Raw genomic sequence first — 18409 nt, 5'->3', positions numbered from 1 at the left:
AAGCATTTGACCTATGTCAGAATTTAGCATCTGAATGTAGATGCTTGGGGGTGGGGGTCCGGATAAGATGGCGGCAGAGTAGGTGAAAGTTACACTCACCTCCTGCCAGGTCCGAACTACACTTACAACTAAATTATAGAACAGCCAACCTGAATGTCTATGCTTAGTATATTTGCTGAATGAATGAATAGAGATATTAAAATAAGGAATAAGGATCTTAAAAGTTAAATTATTTAGATTTTAGGCATCTCTAGAACAAAATGAAACAATCTGTAAAGAAAAATGGAAAAATGGGTCCCTAATTGCACTGAGGTATGAAAAATTAAATTATTTGAGCAACGTATTTTATATATATATATATATATATATATATATATATATATATATATATAAATCCTCACTGAGGACATGTTATTCATTGATTTTAGAGAGAGGAAGGGAGAAAGAAAGGGAGGAAAGACAGTAAGAAAGAGAGAGTTGTGAGAAACATAGATCAGTTGCCTCCCGAATGCACCTTGACTGGGGATTGAACCCGCAACCTGGGATGTGCCCTGACAGGGAATGGAACCTGCCACCTTTCAGTGGTGTATGGGAGGAAGTTCCTGCCATTGAGCCACACTGGCCAGGGCTGTGCATATTTTATTAAGCATTTATAATCTCATTTAGAGAGCAATGTCATGTATCATTATGGAAAGCTTTAAGAGCTTTAATTTTACTTTTAATAGATCAAAGTCTTACTCAATACATAGAAAAGACAATTGTAACCTAAACTGTGATATCAGAAATGGCTTTTGCTAGAGCCACATACTCTGCTTCTTTTCCACCCTTTTTTAAAAATTGATTTTCATTAGAGTTGACATGCAATACTATACTAGTCTCAGATGTACAACATAGTGATTAGACATTTATATAACTTACAAAGTGTTCACCTCTATAAACCTTAGGCTAAATACCCAAAAGTGGGATTCTTTTCCATCTTTATAAGATTAGATTTATGTAGATTAGAGCAGACAGTACTTACATTATCTAAAATGTTGTAAATTCAGAGGTGACATCTCATACTGTGAAGTTTTGAAAATCTAAGGTCAAAGAACCATAATGCACATTCACTTGCTACTCTTTGATTTTCCAAATAGTTTTAGTCTAGCTTAGGGCATTTAGAGAAATAAAATAATATAACTTATCCAAAGGCAAAACATATTTCTAGGTTTCACCACAGAACTTTTGTGAAAAGATGTGGATCAATTACACAAATCATTGGAACCATGAATGTGATGCACCGTCTGCGTATGTGGCTCTGTGCAACAATTTTGACATCTGTATTCAGTGGAGGACACCTGATTACTGCCGTAAGTAGTACACTGAAAATCATATTTTAACAGCCAAGTAAGTTTCTATTTTTTTGCATTTATTTCTTTTTCTTTTTCATCACAAAATAATTTCATAAGAATAGCTGCATATCAATCTAACCTAGAAGCAGGAGGCAAGCTTTCCTACATAGGCAACTTCTATTTTTATCTTGATCTAAATTTAAAGTAAACCTCAATTACCATAGAAGAAAATCTAGTCCAGCAAAGTAAACTGAAGAGTTAAAGAAGTTATAGAGGACTGAAGAGAGACTTTAATTCTGTATTTTACAACACATTTTGTCCATCCTATTTAACCTACTTCATTCCCCCTCGCTTGTTCTTATTCACTTATTATGTGGAGAGGATGGGGATTTTGGCCCCCTTTCCCCCTTTCCTGACATAATATCCCCTTCCAAGAAATCAATATTTCTAGCTTCTTTGATATCTACATTCAATATTCTCCCAATTACATAGTAGTATTTCCTTTTTCCTTTGTATGCATTCTTTGTCCATTTTTATCTATAGGGTTCATGCTTTCCCATCAAGTAGTAATGCTTTTCATAAAACATTTATAAAACACTTCACCAATTCTGAGCCGATCTTACAGAAATATCAATTTAATTTAAGAAAAAGGATTAAATGGTAGGTAAAAGATTTTCAAAATGAATGTTACTCAAATGCTCCAAAATAGGGGAAAAAGAATAAAATGCATAGAGAAAGAATAATATATCACAAACACCACCTATATGACTCCACATCAGAAATGAAGTGGCTCTCCCTGTGCCCTTCTATCTCCTTCATCTCCCTGCCCTCCCGGATGTCATCACTACTCAAGAGTGGGAGGCCTGTTCACAGGGAATGTATGACCTCACCAATTTTCCAAGCTACTGCCAAATTTTTCTCCTCTGAGATTTTACCAGGTGGCACACCCACCAGCTCTGTGCTCATTTTTTTTCTTCTTTTTTAGAAAGAGAGGAAGGAAGAGAGATAGAAACATTAAAGAGATAGGAACATCATTGATCGGCTGCCTCCTGCACACCCCACACTAGGATGGAGCCCCAAACCAGCGACCTCTTGGTTCCAGGGTCGACATTCAACCATTGAGCCACACTGACAAGGCTGTGTTCATTTTGTAACAGTTTGACTTTAGAAGATCACTAAAAATAAACAAGAATTTTTCTAAAATATAAATTAGAAATTGCTCAACAATGGTAGCTTCTTTTGACAGTGAAGGATTGAACTTAAATATGCAGCATTTGTTGTCTTTATGACATGGTTGAGTTGCATATTTGAAGGTGTATTTCTTTGTTTTTTCTGTAGAACAGAACAGAAATTTCATAACAGTTGACACTATATTTATGCCAATGACATTTGGGCTGCTTATTGGTGAGATTCATTTACTATAAATCAGATGAACTTTTCTTACCATAACATAATACTAGCTGGACACCAGAAAGATACTAAAAAATATCCACCTATTTTTAAATTTTCTGATTTGTGATTACATAATAAATGGAAAAAAAAAACCAGACTTTGAAGAAACTGAAATGTGAAAAATTACTTTAAAAAAGAAATTGACATTTCTTCCTTTTATAGAATTCAAATAGATTACTTTTATCCTCTATTCCTCCTAGCACTGAGTTGCCCAGAGGGTAAGGAGTATCAACCCTGCGTGCGACCCTGTGAAGCAAGAACATGTCTGAACAGATGGTTCTATGGACACTCTTCATGCCTGAATGTAAGAGAAGATTGTGTGTGCAAAACTGGAACCATTCTTCACAGGCCATATTCGACTCAGTGCATTCCAGAGGAGGAATGTGGTAAGCAGCAAAGTACAAAATGACCTCTTACGGATCCAGCAAACAAATAAAACGTCAGATCTTGAAGAGATGTACTGAGAAAGATTGATCACAAGTATCCTAGCTATTGGAAAGGAACTGAGTTTGTTAGTTTATAGTTGGTTTTAGAGGATTTCAGTTGAAGTTACCAAAATAGGAGCTTTGGTGGAAATATCTTTTAATCTCCACCTGTGCCTTTAATAACTGGGCAAGAGTATGGAAAACTAAGAATGAAAAGGGTAGTATGTGAATTAATTCAAATTCCAGTTATTTCAAGTTTCCAGCTTTACCTCTATAAGCCTGAGTCATGCATCGCATCTGTAAAATGGGTAAAAAATACCCATAAGGTTAGTGTGGGAGTGTACAAAATAATACAAACCATTTCACAACAGTGTCTTGAGAAAAAAAACAGCGCTTAAAACTTTCAGATACTGTTATTATCTGAGAGAAAAGAGTTATTATTTCTACTTTCATTTTCAAATCATTTTACTCTGACACATTATCTCCATGGTGGTTTCAGATGAAAAATTGAGAAAACTTCAGTCTAGCAGTCATAGGGCTAATCATCACAGTCAGAAGAAAAGACATTTAGATAAAAGTAAAGAAAAATTATTTAGGCATGTACAGGTGAAATGCATATGTAGTTTCAGAAACAAGTTTGTGTTTGCCATTGAGGAAAGTATTTGTGGAGACTTTGAGAAAATATAGGCATGCTTATGTTTGTTTTCAGGAACCTATGAAGTTGGCTTGCTAGTAAATGGGTGGTATAAAATAAGTTCACTGGAAGCTGGGATGCAGGGGGTCATTACATTTATCTTTATTACTCCTTAAAAGAACTACTAGAGAACCACATTTATCATTAAGTAACAGTTTAATAATAAAACTAATAGAGTCACTAAATAATTTATTTTGTTGCCTACTTTCCACGTTTAGACTTTAAAGTTAAAATATTTTGAATTTTCATATCACAAAAAATGTTAAGGTGAGGTAGGGATTATCTTGTTTTCTAATACCACTAATTTTCAACAGTTAATATTTTAAAACATTTAAAGTCATGTTACTGATTTTGTTCAAGTGGAGTAAATTGTGTTAATAATAAAAGTAATTGACCAATTATGCTATTTATAAAACAGAGTATACAAATTTATAGAGACTTTTAGAAGGGTAATATATGTGTGTGTGTGTATATATATATATATATATATATATATATATATATATATAATTTTTAAATATATTTTATTGATTTTTTACAGAGAGGAAGAGAGAGAGATAGAGAAAGTTAGAAACATCGATGAGAGAGAATCATCGATCAGCTGCCTCCTGCACACCCCCCACTGGTGATGTGCCTGCAACCATGGTACATGCCCTTGAGCAGAATCAAACCTGGGACCCTTCAGTCCGCAGGCCAACGCTCTATCCACTGAGCCAAACTGGTTTCAGCTAGAAGGGAAATATATATTTTTTGGGATACATCAAACATTTCATTAAAGAAAAATATAAGCTAGTATCTGATGAATGAAAAGACAAGTGTGAGAAAGGATAGTTGTGTGATATGTTATCGGTGCCAGTGGGCCAAGTCACAATCTGAAATCAAACTACAGCAGCTTGATTGATTGTAGGGCCCAGAGTTTGAATGATGAGACATTGTCCATCTTTCTAAGCATGTACTGACAGTGAAGACCAGCCCCGCACTGCTGGGGAGATTTGGAATGGGGGTGTGGATGAATGTGCCCTCTACAAATGTCTGGAGAATGGAAGCATCATTCCTATAGAGCCTGACTGTGAGGAAGAACCCTCGCCCGTTTGTGAACGAGAGGCTGAGCTCATCATAGGCATCGTTGACAGGGAGTCCTGCTGCTCAAAGGAGCTTTGTGGTAGGTATCCAGCTGGCACTGTACAGTCAGTTCATGTCACAAAACATGTATGTTTGCAACCATGGTGAAAAAGTGGGTGTGCATGATGCTGGTATAAAAAAATGCAAGTTTTATAAGCATAACCAATGGATGTAAAACAGTGGGGGGTAAGGGCATGTATAGGAGTGGGGTGGGGGTGAGGCAATGGTAAGATAGGTACACATATAATACCTTAATAAAAAAAAAGAAAAAGAAAAAAAAATGCAAGTTTGAGGTAACAATGGAAGTTTTTCTGTAAATTTCACTTGCACTTTCTCAAAGCAAGTTTTGCCTCATTATGGTTTTGCTGATTTTGCAAAAACACATACAAAACTCTGGCTATTAGTAGTTAATAATATTCAGTAATACATGAAAGAAATGTGAGAAAGGATAGGAGTGTGCCATGTTATCTGTGCTGCTGTGCCATGTCACAGTCTTAGGATCTGTGAATCTTTGATTTATGACAATCAAAGGTGAAAAATTAAGTAAACCTTACATCTGCTGCCTTTTCACCTATAACCAATTTTGTAAACAGAATGGGTTGAACTGCAATGTGAAAACATGCATAATGAAAATCATTTCCCTGCTTTGAATTGGAATCACTAAGTTTTAGTTATGTTCATTAATATTTTAATGCTTCTGTTTCTTATATGCAGGATGTGACATGTCCTTGTGTGATACTACCATTCCGACATGCACAGATAGCCAAAAATTGTACATTGGCCATAGCCCTCTTTCTTGCTGTCCACAGTACCAGTGTGGTGAGTAATTGATTAGAAAAAATAATAGTGAGAGTCATTGTTCATTCAGAATAGTGTATTAGATTCTCATTCTTTGTGTATGCAAAGAAATAATCTATTTTTAAGATTGTAGCCCTAACTGGTTTAGCTCAGTGGATAGAGCGTCGGTCTGCGGACTGAAAGGTCCCAGGTTCGATTCCAGTCAAGGGCATGTGCCTTGGTTGCAGGCATATTCCTAGTAGGGGGTGTGCAGGAGGCAGCTGATCTCTCTCTCTCTCTCTCTCTCTCTCTCTCTCTCTCTCTCTCTCTCTCCCTCTCTCTCCAAAATCAACATATTCTCATATAATTTATATATATGTGTGTGTATATATATATAGTAGTAATAAACTCATTTTAAAGATTTTGATATTTTGGAAATATGTAGAAAAATCTATCTATCTATCTATCTATCTATCTATCTATCTATCTATCTATAAAAGCCTAAGCGATTGTTACAATCAATCGACAGAAAGACGAGTTGACCAGTCACTATGACGTGCACTAACCACCAAGGGGCAGAAACTCAATGTAGGAGCTGCCCCTTAGTGGTTAGCCAACCTCCTGAGGCCTGTTAACCTTCCACAGTCCCTCCTCCTGACCAGCTGGCCCCCATCAACCCCCATCAGGACTGGGCTAGCTGTCCCCTATCAGCCCTAACCACTGGCCAGGCCAAGGGATCCCACCCATGCACAAATTTGTGCACTGGGCCTCCAGTAAATATATATTCAAAGATAACTTAAAACACACTATTTCACTTATTTTATCCCCAAATATGCAGTTTTCAGTGTTCTGTGTTTTTTTTTGTTTGTTTGTTTTGCTTTTAATACTATGCAGTATTTAAAATAACTGTGTTTCTGCAGAATGTGACCCATTGAAATGCCCTAGTTTTTCAATACCGGAATGCAGAGAAGACCAATTTATGTTTAAAGTTCAACACGATGAGCCTTGCTGTTTTGCTCCTATCTGTGGTGAGTATTATATGAGATAATTTCTTGGAAGAAGGAGGATACAGGGAAAATCTCTTATTTGATGTGAATTTCATGGGACTGATGGAAACCAGAATTCTGCTTTTATAGAAATTCAACTGAATGAGAACAATAAATAAGAAAGTCCAGCATTATAAATGACTTATAATTATTAGTTAGTACTATTTTTCCCCTTCCATAAATAACACATATATCAGTCAAAACATGATCAAGATAATATAATCAAAGTGTTTTTTTCTTTAGTAAGGCCAACATCCAGTTGTTTTTGGAGAAAAAAATAAGCCTTGGGTTTCCTTGAAGAACCAAATAGAATAACGGATTCTGTTAAGACATTACATGATCTCTTTAAAACTTTATTTCCTATATGATCTTGAAAGAGAATGGTAGAAATGAAGGTTGTTTGGGAAATGCTGTATATGGCGCTATATGTTTGTATGATAAACTGAACATTGAAAAATAAAGAATTATCTATTTTCCATTATAAGTGAATCCTATATAATAAAAGGGTAATATGCAAATTGACCCTAAAGGCAGAATGACCCGAAATGACCAGTTGCTATGATGTGCACTGACCACCAGGGGGCAGATGCTTAATGCAGGAACTTCCCCTGGTGGTCAGTGTGCTCCCACAGGGGAACCTCCTCTCAGCCCCAAGCGCAGTCGGTGGCGGGAGCCTCTCCTGCCTCCTCAGCAGTGCTAAGGATGTCTGACTGTGGCTTAAGCCCACTCCCTGTGGGGATCAGGCCTAAGCTGTCAGTTGGACATCCCCCAAGGGCTCCCAGGCTGCCAGAGTGATATCTGAGGCCTGCCAGTGTAGGCCCGATCCCCCAGGAGCAGGCCTAAGCCCACAGGTGGACATCCCCCGAGGGGTCCTGGACTATGAGAGACCCCAGGCTGGGCTGAGAATCCCCCTCCCCTCCTAATGCATGAATTTTCATGCACTGGGCCTCTAGTTATCATATAAAAGATTGCTGACTAATATAGGTTTTAGATATACTTAAATTAAAACACATTATTTGTAGCAGTTAAGACTCTTTGACCACTATAAGTGGAAGTAGTCAAAATTGGTTGATCTAGCTTAAGCACAACCAATTACTGGAAGGTTTTGGGGATCAATATTTTGAAGGATTAAGATGAAACAGATTCGGCTCTGGGAAAGAGAGAAACCAGCTAGCTGTTCTGTCAATTATTAAGTATTGAGTCAGCAACATCTGTTTCCTGTCCTGGTGTGCTTCCATGTATGATTCAAATGCAGTAGAAAGAGATTCTGGTTCAACCAATGTGAATTGTTCCCTCAGAAGCCTGCTGAGAATGAGGTGCCTTTATAACAGTCATACCAAGTCTGGAGCATTCCCTCTAGGTCTTTATAGAGCTTTTATTAACATTTGGAGACCAATTCTGAACAGCTCAAAAGGACAAGTTCTGCCTGAACAGCATGACTGAGTGGTTGAATGCCAACCTATGAGCTAGGAGGTGACAGTTTGATTCCTGGTCAGGGCACATGCCTGGGTTGCAGGCTCGATCCCTGGTGTGGGGAGTGCGGGAGTGCAGGAGGCAGCCAATCAATGATTCTCTCTCATCACTGATGTTTTTCTCTGTCTCTCCCTTTCCCTTCCTCTCTGAAATAAATAAAAATATCTACAATAATAAAAGCATAATATGGTAATTAGACCAGACAGCTGAACAACCTTCTGATCATCCTTCCAGATGACTTTCTGGACGAAGCTGGGATGTGAGGGCCAAGGCAGCCATGGTGGCTGCAAGGGCTGAGCCCCTTGCACAAATTTTGTGCACGAAGCCTCTAGTATTTTTATTAAAAAGGACAGGTGCCTATTATATTGTTTACTCATAAATTAGAGTAATCAGGAACAGTGAATTAAGAAAACTTAAATAAACCAATCAATAGTATTTCAATCCTAACAAGAACAAATTATTCCAGAAATCTTTATGCCCTATGTTTTTGGTAAAATGGTATTCTATGTCACTCTGCTTGGAAAGCATAAAGCAATATAATCAGGCAGTAAAATTGTTTTTATGACAAAATACAATCTGTTGAAGCTTTAATTTTGTTTATGTTGATTTTCTATACATACATTAATCTGAACTAATGTTACACACACACACACACACACACACACACACACACACACACACACACATATTAGCTCAGCTGTAACTTCTGGCTTTTTGTTTTACCTTTTAGTGTGTGAATCTTGCACTGAACCTATTCCACTATGTACTGATGGGGAATTTCTCACTGTGGACCTTAATACCACAGAGTTCTGTTGTCCTCAGTATTACTGTGGTAAGTATACCTTAACTAATTTGAAATATTTACAAGTGTCCAAAGTTTTAAGAAGCTCAGTGCATCTTAGTGCTACTGTCATGTCAGACCATAGTTGAATTCTAGCATACAAAATGCATATTAATCATAAATAATGTTTTCATGTCTCTAAGAGCTCTTCTTGGATAATACCATTACCTACCAAAAATAGATCAGCTGTGACAAAAGCTCAGCTATGACTTGTCTCACGATCCTAGAATTACTCCTCATCTAGTTGATTCCATATCCTTTTCATTTCCTTTCTCTTCTTGTACTCAGGCCATTTCTCAGGCTCTTTACTTTGGTGCGATGTCCTCCTGTTGTTGTATGTGTTATGAATCATTTGTTTGTCCTCACCAGCACAGGGCAATTGGATGGTGGGGGAGGAGGCACTTGGGAGAAATGAGTTCAGGCACTACAGCAGTGGCAGTGAATTAAATGGCAGGGAGTGAGACTCCTGGTTCCATGAAGTTAATCTTTACTCATGTAATTTTTCCATCCAGTTTGTGAGCCAAATCTTTGTCCTGTGCCACTACTTAACTGTGCAGAAGACATGAAACTTGTGAAAGAGAATGTTTCTGGTCAATGTTGTCCAATATGGCACTGCGGTAATTCATTTTCATATTTTAAAGTTTTATTACAATACACTAATGTATTCTGATCATTATAAACGTTGATTTTTTGCCTTTTAGAATGTAGCTGTGAGAACCTTGTTATACCAACTTGTGAAGTGGTAAGAACACATATTTTAATTAACTTATCATCTAATTTAAATCGTTTTTTTTTCTCTTTCTTTTATTTCTGAATTCTTAAAATTAATGGAATTACCCTCCTTAAGTTGACTGTAGTAGATGAAAATAATGTGCTCTGATATTAGAGAGCTGTCAATGTTTTATGTTCTATTTCAGACAGGAACTTACAATACCTTATTTTTTCCACTGGTAACTGAATCTACTAATCTCATATCTAATTAAGTTCACTAGTCTTAAAAGCAAACAAACCATTAAATAATACTATCTCAATATTGGTATAGATAGTGGTGATGGTTTCATGGATATATATTTATTTTCAAATTCATCAAGTTGCATGTCAAATAAATAAAGTAATTATATTTTATAAAAATATTAATTCAGCTGAAACCGGTTTGGCTCAGTGGTAGAGCGTCGGTCTGCGGACTGAAAGGTCCCAGGTTCGATTCTGGTCAAGGGCATGTACGTTGGCTGCGGGCACATCCCCGGGTAGGGGATTTGCAGGAGGCGGCTGGTCGATGTTTCTCTCTCATCGATGTTTCTGGCTCTCTATCTCCCTCCCTTCCTCTCTGTAAAAAATCAATAAAATATATTAAAAAATATATATTAATTCAACATTTACTGTAATGATGTGTTATCTATTTTTTGCATAGTGTGTGAATCTTGTATAAATAATTTTTTATAAATAACTTTCATAAAAATTATCTCATTTGATATTTTATGTGCACTATATACACATCCATAGAATAAAATATAATTATTGAGTTGTATTTTCACAGGTTCTTAATAGTTTACATAATATGTTTGGCATATTATATCAATGAATCTTCCCAATGTAGATATTTTTTAGCTCATTTTATAAATAAGGAAATTGAGGTCCGAGAGAATAAATTATTGACTGAAATCTTCAGGCCTCAAGACAGGCATTGTTTAGTGTATATATTTGTTAATATGTATTCCTTTCTTCTTTTTAAAAAAATATATTTTAATTGATTTTTTTAACAGAAAGGAAGGGAGAGGGAGAGAGAGTTAGAAACATTGATGAGAGAGAAACATTGGTCATCTGCCTCCTACACACCTCCCAATGGAGATGTTCCCACAAAGAGGTACATGCCCTTGACCATAATAGAACCTGGGACCCTTCAGTCCACAGGCTGCCACTCTATCCACTAAGCCAAACCGGCTAGGGCTATATTCCTTTATTTTTTCCACTCTGTCTTTATTCTTTCATTTCCTTTACAAAGTGTACCCAAGACATAAGTTGACACAGAACAAAGGCAAGAACAAACTGTCTTGTTTCTATTAGTGACCTGCCTTTCTTTAACTGTGACTCACTTTCCTAACTGTAATATGAAAATAATAACAATACCTGTTATGCAAATGAAGTAAATGAATATAAATTAGATAATACTTAACATATAACAAGAGTTCAATAAGTATTAGTGATAATACTAATACTGAGAATTTTATCACAAGGTGTAGATCATCATGGAGATGGAAGGTGAGCATCAAGAAAAATTTGGAAGAAAGTTATAATCATGTGAGGAATATATATATATATATAGCCAGGGTCAGTAATATCTAAAATGACTAAAGGGATGACCAAATGCCAGGCTGCATGTGCAGCATCAGGTGGGTGGTGAACTGCTGACCTCTCAGAGAGAAAGAGAGGCAGGGCTGATCAACAGCTGCCACGGCTGGTGGCAAGGCCCAGAGGGAGAAGCAGGGTCTGATCTGCAGCCTCCATGGCAGCTGCTGATCAGCCCTTGTCTCTCTCTCTTTCCAGGCCTTGCCTGCAGCCACACCTCTCTCTCTCTCTTTCTCTGAGAAGTCAGCAGTTCAGCCTGCTCACCAGCAGCTTAGGGTGGCTTCCAATCAGCCCCACCTCTCTGGTCAGGCCCTAAGATAGGCCCAGAGATGCTGACTGCATAGAAACTGACCAATCAAAGCCAAATCTAGGTAAGCTCCAAGAAGCCAATGGCTGCCTAGGAGGCAGAGCTTTTGATGCTGACTGGCATAGAAACCGACCAATCAGAACCTAATCTGGGTGAATTGCAAAGGCAGAACCTAAGGTGGTGGCTGAGGAGGGATTTTAAGGGCAACAGCTGTTTAGTGTAAGGTGTAAGAAAGTGGTTCAATTTTTTAATGACCAGTTTGGCAGTATAGTGCATATGGCTGGCTATCAGTCCAGATATAGGGATTATGTATTTTTGTCTGCCAAGAGCATTTTCTCCTGCTAAAAAAGGCTCTCCCCCCAATTAAGCAATCCTATCCTGTATAATCTACATATACTAATAAAAGGGTAATATGCTAATTAGACGGGGTCGACTGGCCATCTTCCAGACATCTGACTTCCTTCAGGACAAAGCCATTGTGGTGGGGGTTGAGGCAGAGGCAGTTAGGGGTGATCAGGCTGGCAGGGGAGGGCAGTTGGGGATGAGATCAGGCCTGCAGGGGAGGAGTGTTGGGTGCAAGATCAGGCTGGCAGGGAAGAGCAGTTAGTGGCAATCAGGCAGGCAGGCAGAGAGGTTAGGGGTGATTGGGCAGGCAGGCAGAGTGGTTAGGGGCAATCAGGCAGGCAGGCAGAGGCAGTTAGGGGTGATTAGGTCATTCAGCTGTCTGGTTTAATAGCATATTATGCTTTTATTATTATTGATTCCTTTTCCCCCATGGGATTTTGTGCCTCCTCTGTTCTGGGTTCCTTGAAGCTTCTTTGGGTAGAAACCTCTATGTTCATTCTTTAACCTTTGTGTGATTGTTACGTTAACTATGCTTCCTTTCTTTTCTTTTTTCTCTTTTTTGTGTGCCTTTACTGCCTATTTTGGCCTAACCACCCACCAACCAAACATATATTCCTGTGTGTCTCTCCCTTTACCTGCTCCCTCCCCTTTAAGGAGTTTCTACCATTCTCCACTTATCCTTTCTCTGTGTTCTTCTCCCTTCCCAACGTTTGTGGTAAAAACTGATCCATTTAGTTCATTACCAGCTCAAACTCAATGTCTGAAGATTATATATGAATCAAACTTTGACATTACTCAATTTTCCAAATATTTATTGAATGGTGATTGTATATTAGCATCATTCTGGGCACATACAACATAGACAGTAGTTTCAATAACTTTACCCAAATATACCACAACCATTTTAACATTCATTATTCTACATAAGCATTGACCTGATCTATTGTTCCTGAGTTCTCATCCTGAATGATGGCTGCTTGTTTCAGTGCATATGATATTATCTGTATATATTTAACATCACATTAGTTTTTCACATAGACAACAGATTCATTTCAAGCTAAAGACTCTATATGAGACTCTTGCAGTATTTCTTTTTATTTTTTTCAGTAACAGCTTTATTGAAATACTAGAGGCCTGGTGCATAAAATTAATGGACTCCGGGGGCAGGGGAGGTGTCCTGCAGCCTGGCCTAGGCCCTCTTGCAGTTGGACATCCTTAGTGCTGTAGTGGAGATGGGAGAGGCTCCCACATATGCCACTGCGCTTGCCAGTTGTGAACCCAGCTTCTAGCTGAGTGGTGCTCCCCCCTGTGGGAGTGCAATGACCACCAGGAGATAGCTCCTGCATTGAGTGTCTGCCTTCTGGTGGTCAGTGCATGTCAAAGCAACCAGTCATTTTGCCGTTTGGTCAATTTGCATATTAGCTTTTTATTATATAGGATAATTCACACTAGAGGCCTGATGCACAAAATTCATGCAAGAGGCTCGGCCCTCACAGCCCCTTGCAGCCTCGACAGGCCCTCACAGCTCTGGCTGCCTCAGCCAGCCCTGGCAGCCCTGGCTCTGTTCAGAAGGTCATCCAGACTGTCATCTGGAAGGTCGTCTGGACAGTTTTCCCCCTGTTCGGTCTAATTAGCATATTAGCTCTTTATTGTATATAATTATCATACAATTCAGTTATAAAGTGTGCAATTCAGTGCTGTTTAGTGTAATCATAGAATTGTGAAACAATCAACACAATTACTTTTAGAACAGTTTTATCACCCCTAGAAGAGACTACCTATTAGCAGTCACTCCACACTTTTCTACAAACTCCCCAGCCATTGGAAATCACTAATCTACTTTTTATCTTTATAGATTTGCCTATGCCTGTTATTTTATATAAATGGGATTGTATATTATGTAGCCTTTTGTAATTCCTTTCACCTAGCATAAAATTTGTAAGGCTCATTCATCTCCTACTATGTATCAGTACTTCATTAATTTTTACTGTTAAATAATATTCATTGTATGAATATACCTAGACATCTATCCAAAATAAAGATATAAAATGACCAATAGAACATGAAAATTCTTTAACTGGCATCATTAGCTATCAGTTAAATGCAACTTAAAACCATAGTAACATACGACTTTATCCTAAAAAGACATTTATTAACACATATGGACAAGAATGGAGAAATTCATATGTGGGATTGTAAAATGGTACAGTTGCTTTGGAAAACAGCCTGGTAGAATTATCATATGACTCAGCAATTCCACTCCTAAGTATATACACATGAGAAATGAAAGCACATGTCCATACAAAAGCTCATATGAATGTTCATAGCAGTACTATTCATAAAGCCAAAAAGTAAAAACAGATTATGGTGATTTTGCTACAGACTTTAAAGGAGCAAACAAAAATCTAATATGTTTGTACTGGTAGAACAATTAAGGAGATATTTCCTTTTGGTGAAATTAGGTACTTAGAAAATAAAAGTGTAACCAAATATGTGGATAAGATCCAAAGGAAATATAAGTAGAAGGAAAGAACAGAAGATTTAAGTCTAAACTTGCAAGGACACATTAGACATTGTGGATTTAATTATTAAAAAAAGTGATTAAGTGACTTAAACAAGGTAGTATGTACCAAAACCCTCCTTATATAATCTTCTGGAGTAGCTAGTACAGTGAGATAATTTATTATTTTTAACTGCATATTTCTAACATTTTATTTTCAATCTCATCGGAATTATGTAATGACTAAAAGTCATAAAACCTCATTTGAGTTAACATCTATGTAACTACTTTACAACTTGTAAAAAAAAAACTATGAAAAATAGAATATTATTAGCTTATGGGGAAAAGTTACTTTTATATATGACTTTATTTTAATCATTTCTTATGTCAAGAATCAATTCATTTTATTACCGACCTTATGAAAATTAAATGTATCCAGGAAAAGTTGATGCTTAAAATGTAATTCTTAAAACTTTAAGCCTGGTCCTACACTTGAGAGGAATCTAGACCCTTCCTAATAGGGAAACATTTGAGTACTGGGCATGACAACAACTTACTACAGTGAAAGGTTACATACCACCTTCTGTGTGTCTTCCCTATCATAAGCTCTGTACATATACTGACCCATTCATTTCTCTCAACAATCCTAAAGGTCAGGCAGTATTATTATCCCCACTTTACAAATGGAGTGAGGAGCAGACTGGCTAAGTAACCTGCCCTCCATATATCACACATCTAGTAAGTAGTAGAGCAAGATCAGCACACAGGCAGTCTTGTTCTTGAGTCTGTGTCATTAAGCACAATATTATACTCTTCTGCACCTGCTTCACATAACATCAGCCTTGCTCAGATGCAGCCATCAGAACCTGGACAACTCCTACAGAACAGATCAAGATCATTTCCTTCAAGCAAAATTTCCAGGATTAGCAAACACTTTCTTTTTTTTTCATTTAAAAATATATTTTTATTGATTTCAGAGGAGAAGGGATATGGAGAGAGAAATAGAAACCTCAATGATGAGCGAGAATCATGGATGGGTTGCCTCTTGCATGCTCTCTGCTGGGGGGTGACCCCACAACCCGGGCATGTGGCCTTGACAGAAATCAAACCTGGGACCCTTCCATCTGCAGGCCAACGCCCTATCCACTGAGCCAAACTGGCTAGGGCAACAAACATTTTCTTATCTCTGATTACCCACTAGAAGCTTAGAATCAAACAATATTTTACCTCTAGGACAGATCATAAAGATCATCTTATCTGCCTTCACTCACTTACTAGATAAGTAAATTAAAGTTTATGAAGATTAAGTGATCCATGCTCACATTGTTCATTGTGATTTCCCCCCGAGCTATTAATTAAAGAACCACCAGGTTAATCCAAGACTGTTCACCATCAAATATTTATTACACACCTGCTATGTGTCTGACTGTATGGTAGGCAACTTATTAAATATTATATTATTTGTTTTTTACAGTTGTCATATAAAAAGCCATATAATGTTATATAATAATACAAATATCTTTCTAATAGGGAGAATTTACTACAATAGATCATAACTTTCAGAGTGACTGTGGATGTGTGAAGTATCTCTGTGGTAACTATGTTTTTTATAACTTTTAAATGCCAGTGAATATTATTGGTGTATGTTGTTTACTATTCATAAATTAAAAATAATTTTATTTGAAATGAATTGCACATTTTAAGCCATTTGCCAAGTTTTGAGTATAAAAATATTATAAATACTATTATATTTGTTTCATCTTTTGTAATATTTCAAAATGTTTTGAGAAGTTTGATAATTGGACAGAAAAGTGAATAGTACTTTTCAGAAACATCACAATATGTAAAGTTGATGCTAGGGTTCATACCGATATACTTAATTTTTTTTAAAAAATAGACATATATAAGCGACAGGTTTTTTTTTTTTTTTCCCCTCACTGTTTTATTATTATTGACTAGATGCCTGGTACATGGATTCATGCACTGGTGGGGGGAATATTTTTCAGGGATTGGCCCTCTGAGCAGCTGCTCCCTCTGTGGGAGTGCACTGACCACCAGGAGGCAGCTCCAGCGTTGAGCATCTGGTCCCTGGTGGTCAACCCGTTGTCTGGTTATTCTGCCATGCAGTCACTGGACTTTTATTATAAAGGATGTTAACACTGCAAAGCCGAGAGTTGTTTTTCTATGAAATAACAAAACTTCATATTATGTATTAATATGTTAATGGAAAATATAATTTCTGTCCAAGAGCTTGAAACTTGTATTTTTATATGAGAGAAGGCTTAATTTCTGTGCTGTTGAAACACAAAGATTTTCTGAACTGATTACTTCATACCCCTAACATGCCACTCTTAATGATATGAATCCACATTGTATCAGTTGCCTTCATCATGAAGTATGATTATAAATGACTATTTATTTTGCAGCACAATAAAATTAAAAATTTATTCTCAAAATAACAATTAAAAAACATTAAATGTTACTGAACCCCACCAGGAAGAGATCTACTATTATTAATTTATATTTTGCCTCCATCTATATCCACTCCCAAAAATTGTCATGTTATATTTCCGGAAGAGGGAAAAATAAGTAGTTTGACAATTTCTTAGGTCTAAAATTCTGGAATCTACTACAAAATATAGTTTTGGAGGAAGTTCAGTCAGTGAATAACAGTTGAATTTATAGATCAATTTCTTGTATGTTAAGGAATAAATGTGCTACATTATTAAGTAAACTCTTGAGTTTTTAACAACATGTAAAGGTGAAGGTCTATTTTGGTTTTGGAAAAATTGCACATCATAATTAAAACAGATCAATTCCATTAAATGGTTAATTAAAATATTGCTGTTTTTGATGACTGTTTTTCTTTTCCTAGAAAAAGATGATGTGTGTGTATTTCAAGATGTATCAGTATTGAATCCTGGCCAATCTATGATAAAATATTTGGAAGGGGACTTTTGTCATACAATAGAGTGTCTGGAAGAAAAAGATAACATTACAGACTTTCACACTCTGAATTTTACAATGGTGAATTGTTCAAAAGAATGTGATGTTGTAAGTATTCTTTATAAGTCATTCTGGTGAGAATTAATCAATCTTAAAATGGCAGCTATAGAATTTGAGATAGGGAATACTGCATAAGTTCAAAATGTATACTTGAATAGTTCTTCAATAACCTATTAGTTTGTAACATATCTACCTATTACAGATTTTTTTTTCTTGAGCTTCAGAAGTCTTATTATCTACAGCTTACTTAACCTGAAGTTGTTATAACTGCTTGATGAATCTTGGCTGGTAGATGTGAAGATCATAGCGATATAAAATCAATTCTTCTATGAAGTACTTTAAATTCAACATTAGAAATGTTTATAGATGTTCAGAGAGAGCATATATTTATGTTGTGAAGCACTTTCAGAACTAATTAATTATATATTTGTATTGTTGTGGGGCTTATTTAATGTATTATTATCATACACAGCACCAGGCATATACTCCATCTCCAAGTGATTATGATTGCTGTGGCACCTGCAAAAATGTATCCTGCAAATTTCAAATGGAAAATGTAACATCAATTATATATGAGGTATGAATTCTTTATTTTCTAAAAATATGTTCATTGGAGGATAATCTTTATGCTACTACTTTATGATGAAGACATTCTTAAATCAAATAAGTTTTCAAAATGCCACAAACACAGAAATACACACAGGGAGTTCTACATACAATAAACATACTCATATTCAGCATGCG

General features: G+C 36.6%; 1 protein-coding gene across 1 annotated transcript in view; it reads left to right on the top strand.

Annotated features, from left to right (window-relative positions):
* OTOGL (otogelin like) overlaps positions 1–18409 on the top strand; it is a gene marked incomplete at its 5' end in the record, with an annotated part of 144787 nt that overhangs the window by 112888 nt on the left and 13490 nt on the right. Inside the window, 11 exons of the mRNA XM_084876944.1 lie at positions 1208–1349; positions 2984–3169; positions 4852–5064; positions 5739–5843; positions 6722–6829; positions 9051–9152; positions 9674–9778; positions 9863–9903; positions 16190–16253; positions 17535–17713; positions 18138–18242. Of these exons, the coding sequence (XP_084733070.1) occupies positions 1208–1349; positions 2984–3169; positions 4852–5064; positions 5739–5843; positions 6722–6829; positions 9051–9152; positions 9674–9778; positions 9863–9903; positions 16190–16253; positions 17535–17713; positions 18138–18242 (1350 nt within the window). The remainder of the gene's footprint in view (positions 1–1207; positions 1350–2983; positions 3170–4851; positions 5065–5738; positions 5844–6721; positions 6830–9050; positions 9153–9673; positions 9779–9862; positions 9904–16189; positions 16254–17534; positions 17714–18137; positions 18243–18409) is intronic.

Source organism: Pipistrellus hanaki (assembly GCF_964339955.1).
Source record: "Pipistrellus hanaki genome assembly, chromosome: 3".
Taxonomy (NCBI): Eukaryota; Metazoa; Chordata; class Mammalia; order Chiroptera; family Vespertilionidae; genus Pipistrellus; species Pipistrellus hanaki.
Note: the sequence above shows the minus strand (reverse complement) of the source record. Positions and strands in the feature narration are given on the sequence as shown.